At 36.0% G+C, this 7534-nt stretch overlaps 1 protein-coding gene across 2 annotated transcripts in view; it reads left to right on the forward strand.

The window, feature by feature from the left end:
- LOC148957991 (ubiquitin conjugation factor E4 B-like) overlaps window positions 1-5016 on the forward strand; it is a 28298-nt gene extending 23282 nt beyond the window's left edge. For both annotated transcript variants that reach the window (XM_089114239.1, XM_089114240.1), the window contains exons 23-28: window positions 155-232; window positions 577-690; window positions 1587-1655; window positions 2179-2284; window positions 3997-4143; window positions 4650-5016. In XM_089114239.1, the coding sequence (XP_088970365.1) occupies window positions 155-232; window positions 577-690; window positions 1587-1655; window positions 2179-2284; window positions 3997-4143; window positions 4650-4705 (570 nt within the window). In that variant the 3' untranslated portion in view covers window positions 4706-5016. The remainder of the gene's footprint in view (window positions 1-154; window positions 233-576; window positions 691-1586; window positions 1656-2178; window positions 2285-3996; window positions 4144-4649) is intronic.
- The last annotated feature ends 2518 nt before the right edge of the window (window positions 5017-7534 follow it).

Here is a 7534-nt window from a genome sequence, read left to right on the forward strand (position 1 = left end):
ACCCTACTAAAGATTACCAACAAATTTAACCCTGGTACTGAAATGAAGGATCGAAATAGTTCTGAATACCTGAACAAGGGGTCAAAGTATTAAACAATATTTCTTTTCTCTGTTATCCTGTTTCCTGCATCTGAATTTGCTTGATTTTGTTCAGGTCTTGTCAGAAAGACTGGCTGTTATGCTGAATTTCAACGTGAAGCAGCTTACCGGTGCCAAGTGTAAGAATTTAAAGGTGATTTTCCCCTTCTATTGTTTATTAAACTCGCCGTATGTGCAGCCTTTTTATCCGGCTGAATGCAGACAACATTGTACACTTTGAAGTAATTGCTGTAAAAGGAATCAATTGCTGACATAGAAATTTCTTTCAGGAAAAGTACAGATCGAAGCAAATATCGTCGCTTCTAGCCCTGATTTGTATTTAGGCATTGTAGATGGCATATAAGTAACTAGCATTGCTAGTTTAAAGTTTATGCACATTTAAGTGAAAAATATACTCGCTCATCGGGTAAGTATATCGGTTTTGTTCAGGATGATAAAACTATAATTGATCTTGTATAAAGCAATATTTATGTGCAGGTACGAAATCCAGAAAAGTATGGGTTTGAGCCAAAGAAAACGCTTGACAAACTTACAGATATATACCTGCATCTTGATGGAGATGAATTCGCAGATGCTGTTGCTGCTGATGAGGTAATTAAACGCATTTCTTGTATTGACTTATGCCTCTCATTTGTTTCTAAATTCATCTAGACGTACGAAACATATCAATTTTTATTCCATTACAAAGTTTTCATGCATGCCGTGTTTTCTCGAATTGAAACTGAACTCGAATGAAACTGCACTCAAATAGAAGCTGGACTTTTATTTTCTTTTCAAAATAACTTTGGTTTCCCATCAGCAAAAGCTAGTTCATTAAGGTTACAGAATATTTGACTAATAATGGGCCTTTGCGAGCGTGGCGACGATCCAAACAATGGCAGTAAACTTCTACGGATTAATCAAAATTGATTTCAGACTTTCTAAAAATGCATTATGGGATGCTTGCGTAGCGCAATGGCTCATTGTTAGCAATGAGTCTTTAAAGGCACTGTGCCCCGTCAGAGTAAACATGAGAATTAGCCTTACGTTGCTGATTTAATACGTAACAATAGGTCTATTGTATAGTCCAACCAATGGGAAATTTAAAGACCATCGAAATGCGGTGGGACATCCGAGTTTAATGCTTGATACGATCACCAGGCAACTTTTATCTATAGAATGCTTTATATAATATGTTAAATATAGGTAAGGTCAGATATATCGCGTTTCCCTAACTTGAAAAGCCTCTTCAAAGAATAATACTTTACGGGGCAAGTTCTAGTCTAGGAACTGCATTCGATTTTATCATAGTGGCAATAGTTAATGCTTAAGAGAAAGTCTTGCGATAGGTAATGATTGGAAAATTAACATTTGAAGCTGTAAAATGCTATAATAGTATAAAAGAGGTCAAATTAACGGCATTTTTATTATGCGTTTTCGTCATTTTTAATCTTTTTATTCATAATTATCGTCTGTATTCTCATTTCAAATTTTTATTTTCTTCGTAGCGGTCATACAGCAAGGAAGCTTTTGACGATTGTCTGTTTTTACTAAAAAGAACCCTCCTTAAACCTGAAGTAAGTGAATATCATTAAAATGGTTATTTAAGATATAAATGACACAATGTGTAAAGGTGTAAATACTAAATTAATAGATTGTTACCACACGGGGTGCTCTCTCCTCGATTAGTCTATCTATTGAGAGAGCTCCTCCTTTGAGAAATTCCTGCATGCAAATCTCCTTTGTTTTTGTAAAATCATCTATATTTTTTTCTTGTTCTCTATTTCTGTCATTGTATGTAATTTCTTTCATCTTTTGTAACCTGTTGCTGTATTTCAAAAGATTTGTATGTATGGAATTTTAAAAATGAAATGAAATGAACTGATCTGAACTGAAATGTGTAGCTCTTTAAATCTGCATGATGTTTTCCATTGCTGCACTTAATCCTTGTCTTGTCAGATGCTATCAGAATTATTTGAGAAAGTCCCTAAACACCCAAGTTCCGGTGGCACCAAATGGATTTTAGTTTCATTCAGGTGTTTCATTGTTAAGATGTGAATTGTAAATTAGATTATGAAAATTTTGTCAATCGTATTCTAGAGTGAAATCGAGAAATTCAAAAGATTTGCTGACAAGGTAGAAGAAATATTTGTAGAGAATAACAAAGCAGCCATGGATCTGGATGATGCTCCTGATGAATTCAGAGGTTTGTTTTTCTCACATTTCAATCCCATCTACTTAATCCAATCTTCTAGTGTTTTTTTCTTCATTTCATTTCAACTTCTTGTTCAATTCAATTCACGCATACTGATATCCGGATTCTCTGTGTATTTGACGCGCTGCAGAAGAAGCAGTTAATCTAGGATCATTTAAACGAAGATAATCCAACCTTAAACATAGCGATTATTTACCATAATCACCGTATGAATCTGTGCACAGTGCCCATAAGTGCAATCGCCTTCTTGCAGATCCAAATATCCACGTAATGGCTGATAAAGCATTATTGCACCGGAGAATATTATGAATTGCGGTTTTCTTTAAACGTTAATTATTGTTTGTAATTTTAATTGGAGTTTAGAGCTACAATATTGTTTGAGTTTTTAATGATTTAAACGAAGAATGAGATCGTCTGTTTTGCTTCTAGATTATCTCAATGCAATTATAAATAATCGAAGTACATTACCAAATCATCGCACCTTATCTTGCAATATTAAGATGTGAGCGGTTTGCATGAAGTATTATGAGACCTATCCATCAAGCTGTTTAGTGTTATGAAAAATATAGCGAATTAAAACACCACTGAAACACGTAGTTAATGAATAAATAATCACAGTGATCAAGAAACAGATGCTTTATCAACAGAAAGTAATTAAAAAGTGAAGCCAACTGTTATATTATCTTTTGCGGTTTTAAAGCTGTACTCTTCAATAGTATTCGCTACTAGGCATGTTTTTAAGAAGCAATACAATTTTTAATCGATATAATCACTACTTGTGGTAACTAAACAGGACTTATTTTGAGTATTTTGATCGTTGATGCCTATCTTTGCAATAATGTAATCATGATGCCTACCTTTGCAATTCTTAGAAGAGTTCATGCAAATAACAATTTGTATAGTATTTTTATTTGAATTTGTATTTGTTTCTACCTAGCATCTGCGAGTACTTTATAGGACACTGCTAGTCTGTGCCTATTGATCAGCGACCTGGTCCTTCCACTATATGTAACGAAACCTTGTGATTCCTATTCCCGTAATGATAGAGAACTGGCGACTCCCTTCACTCTCGATGATGATCATATAGTCTGCGATCCTAACCACTGACCCATCCTTGCACATCTGAGACCAATGTCTGAATAAGACATTTGGCGTTTACTTCTGCTGGCATCCTAATCGGGGTTTACAAATAAGCAAGAGATGTTACATGAAAGATATGCTAAAGATTTTATAAAAACCAGGCTTCAATAACAGAAAAAATTTACTATTTTTTTAAATAGCTAGTGGTTTAAAATGACAGGGGAGTTGCTGGTTAATGGTACATCTTTTGAACTGTCACTGAAATTAAGATGATTAGATGCAGGGTATGTCTTAGACATAGTAGGCGTGTTTTTAAAACAGTCATTGAAATGAAATCTTTTTCAGAATACTAACTAGGAGAAATATTTTAGTCATGAGAATATATTTTGGGAAAGGGAAGATTGCTAAGGGTTGATTCTTCGTTGACTAGAAGGAATTATTTAGGATGGCTCACATTAGACACTGTCATTTTTTGTTTCAATAAGATTTGGTTCTGTTGTTTTTCGAAAATTCTCTAAAATGTCGAAAAACCATTACCTGTGGTGTCCAAAGTACGATTTCCGTTTTGGAGGTTTCAGTCTCTTTAAACGTAATGTAATGTTTTTGTAATTTTTCTCCTGTAGATCCACTGATGGACACTGTGATGGAAAACCCAGTGCGTCTACCAAGCGGCATCATTATGGATCGCCATATCATCACTAGACACCTTCTCAACTCTTCTACTGATCCTTTTAACCGCCAAAGTCTTACTGTAGATATGCTAGTTCCAGGTAAAATTTATAGTTCATATATTTCATCATTTTGGTGTGTCATCATATTACAGTGTGGCATACGCTGTTCTTTACCAAGAGGGCTGCAACTGATCTTTGCCTTGCCTCTGACCATCCCCACCCCCTTCCCCTCCCCCCCCCCTCATCCTCTCTAAAAATTATCCCCTGTGGAAAAAATAAGCTCATGTTATTTTCACTGAGCATTTATTTGAAATGTTTTCGTTGGTTTTCATTTTTGATTTGGGAAAAAAGCTGTAACCCTACAGTAGAATTTGGTTATTTATGTCCATTTTTTCGTATTTTTACTGCTTTATGAGTTGATATAATCAGAATTAGATGCATCCTTGTTTGCAAGACGAAAAAATATCCTTCAAAACAATGACAAACATGCCCTTTATGCTCTTCGTATGAAAGCTCAGGCATTGATCAAGTCACCTTCTCATGTACGTCGCTCTCTACCTGTCAGTATTTTCAGTTAGTAATATTTATCTATATTTTATTTATAGAGCCTGACCTCAAGCAGAAGATTGAAGACTGGCTTCGTTCTAAAAGAAAAAAGTAAAATGTAGAAATTTAGACTGAGTTTTTGTCTTGAAAAATGTTGTATAACTGGTATTTATGAAACATAGCCATTTTAATCTTCGTTTCGCGTTTATTAAGTGAACATGGCATAAAAATAAATAAATAGTTAACTTCCTTGTTGCTTTTTTGAACAATGAGTTGAGACAAACGACTGCATCTGCGAGTTTGCTGACTGTATGTGTAAGTGTTATGGTAACCAACTCGAGGTTAACTTTTTTGTGAAATACTTCACTTCCGTTGCATTGATTTGTAAATTGGTTTGTCTTATTAAAACCTGAAATTTCATTCAAATATTCTTCTTTCTCGAATCGATTTTCTTTACTTAAAATGAGCATTTATGATATATGGCCGCTCCAGCATTTTGAGAGAGTGTCACAAAATCACTCTTTTGATCTTATTTCAACCAACATGTAAGTTCTTCTTCTAAAACGTTGAGACTTAGCGAGAAGACAGTCACTTTAAACAAGAACGAGTATGCGCATTCAACTTTTTTATTATTCTGCATGCTTTTTTGCCATCAGCAGGGGGAATGACCGAGGAATGTTCCATCACCCTCCCATCACTCATCAGCTTCTAGCATCTTGCCTTTGTACCGACGCTACCCCCAGTTCTTTGCGTCCTCGACGTCTTTTTTTCGACGTCTTGTTTGCTAAGAACGTATTCTTTATTTATGTTAAGTATTCTTAAATTGTCTTTTACGAAAACAACATAATACTGCTACCTCTCGCCTGCACTATTTCCGCTTCTCTTTCCAGCTCCTCTTCTTCCACCAACTCTCCTTTCCCCTCTCCCAGTACAACCGTTGTCTCAAGGTGGAACAAGAGAGTTTCATCTTCAAAGCTAACGTTAGTATTCCGAGAATTTTGGTGGTACATTTATGTGATAAATCCATTTTTCTTGCTGGCAGCATTCTTAGACAGATCCCAAGTGGCTTTATTTGATCTCACTTGGGACATAGGCAATTCGAACATACCGTCTTCAAGTAATTGTCGTTATAACCTCTTTTGATATAACTGATGAGAAAGGCTTGGAGATTCGAGGTATCCATAATTTTGGTTATCACAGGTTGGTTTTTCTATTATTAATTTACTTACTCGGGAATGAAATACCAATGCAATATGAAGGGCATAAAGCTCCCTCAGAAAAACTGCCATTGACATCAGAAAGGTCAGTCATGAGGCTACGTTCCCACATCATCGAGAGCGAGTTGGGCCGTTGTTGCATCGGCGCAAATCGCTCAACCTACCTTAAAGAGGTTACTAGGGAAGTTATCCATTAACCCCCAAATATGATTGATAATTGGGAGGGTATGGACAGGAAAAGCCTCTTTTCCCCACTAATAGCCGATGCACTAGTCCTACCTAATAGCATCAGAAACTCTTAGAAGCATAAAAGATGCCTAAAGGTATGAGAGGTTTTAACGATGCCATAAAAGAAACTCAACACGCAAAGTTATACTGAAAAGGCACTAAACATAAAGAAACAAATTGAGGGAGGGAGGGCTGGGAAAATACAATAAAACAGCCTAGTTGAATTGTGGCTTCACCAAGCAAGATGAGACCCACGCTATGCCAAAACCTTAAATACCTCTAGATTAACCAAGGGAATGAAAACGCCACGAAACACACATCTTACCCTAGTTATACAATCAAATTCACAGGAGGCCGAAAGACTCCCCGCATTGCCCCTAAACTAGTAGAGCAGGTACAAGGAAAAACGCGAGGAAGCGTGGCACAAAATAGTATTAACAACAATCTCATGCGATTTAGTTAACGCTCAAAAGCCCCTCGTGAAATTAACTCTGATTAAATTTCATTTAATCATCATTATTTTTAAACTGTTGTTCTGATTTGGGTTATATCTAGATCCTGCTACTGCTATATTTACAAGAATACGGGTTCTTTTACTTAGTGCCAAACTATACTCCTACAAACATAGATTTCCAAAGCTTTTTTTATTCTGTGTTTTACCAGTAGAAGAAATGTTTGAAATTCTTGTTTCTACTGTACTTGTTTTTTACGGTTTAAAGAGACTTTCTTGATGTCGAAGCAACGCAATTATTTTAATCTAGCGAGCTAACCAAGTACAATTATTTAACTTAGTCACGAGTTAAGTTAGCTAGTGAGAAAGAGATGTCCTTCAACTGCATTTAGCGAAAAGACGTATGCAACATACTAACCAACATTTTGAACAATGTTACAAGAACAACCCATATCAATCGATATCAACCGATGTACGCTACAAAATTATCGACAAGAGACTGGAAAAGTGAGTGCTGCAGAGGCCAGAGGTGCGGGATGGGCAATACTCTCTCCTTATTTCGGAAATTCAAAAAGAAGAAAAGGAAGGAAATCCCTAGAATTTCATAACAGATGTTTTAACAGTTCCTTCCTTCTATAAATATTTTCAATAAGTTCCACGATTAAAATCCTAGGTTCAGGGCCCAAAATTTTGCAAAACAAAATAGTTGCTTTGCAAAACAAAATAGTTGCTTTGCAAAATTTTCTGTCATGGAGTCCGTAGTGTATTGCTGACAACTTACGTCACGGACCAGTGCTTGTAACAACGGATAAGTCAAGTTATGTTATTAAGCCCTCTTATCACACCCAATTTTTCAAAGCAAATCTTGGACAAAATGAGTTCTTGCAATTATGATGTCAGACTGCTCCCAGTAATACCGCACAACTCACCTCTCCTCTCCACAATTTTCTCCTGACGATCTCAAACTAATGAGAAGGGCCAACCGAAATGGTCTGATCATTTTTTTTATCAACAGAGCAGAGCTGGTAACAAAAACCAAACAAGACAG

The sequence above is a fragment of the Rhopilema esculentum genome, chromosome 19 (genome assembly GCF_057945365.1).
Source record: "Rhopilema esculentum isolate cy_ngs chromosome 19, ASM5794536v1, whole genome shotgun sequence".
Taxonomy (NCBI): domain Eukaryota; kingdom Metazoa; phylum Cnidaria; class Scyphozoa; order Rhizostomeae; family Rhizostomatidae; genus Rhopilema; species Rhopilema esculentum.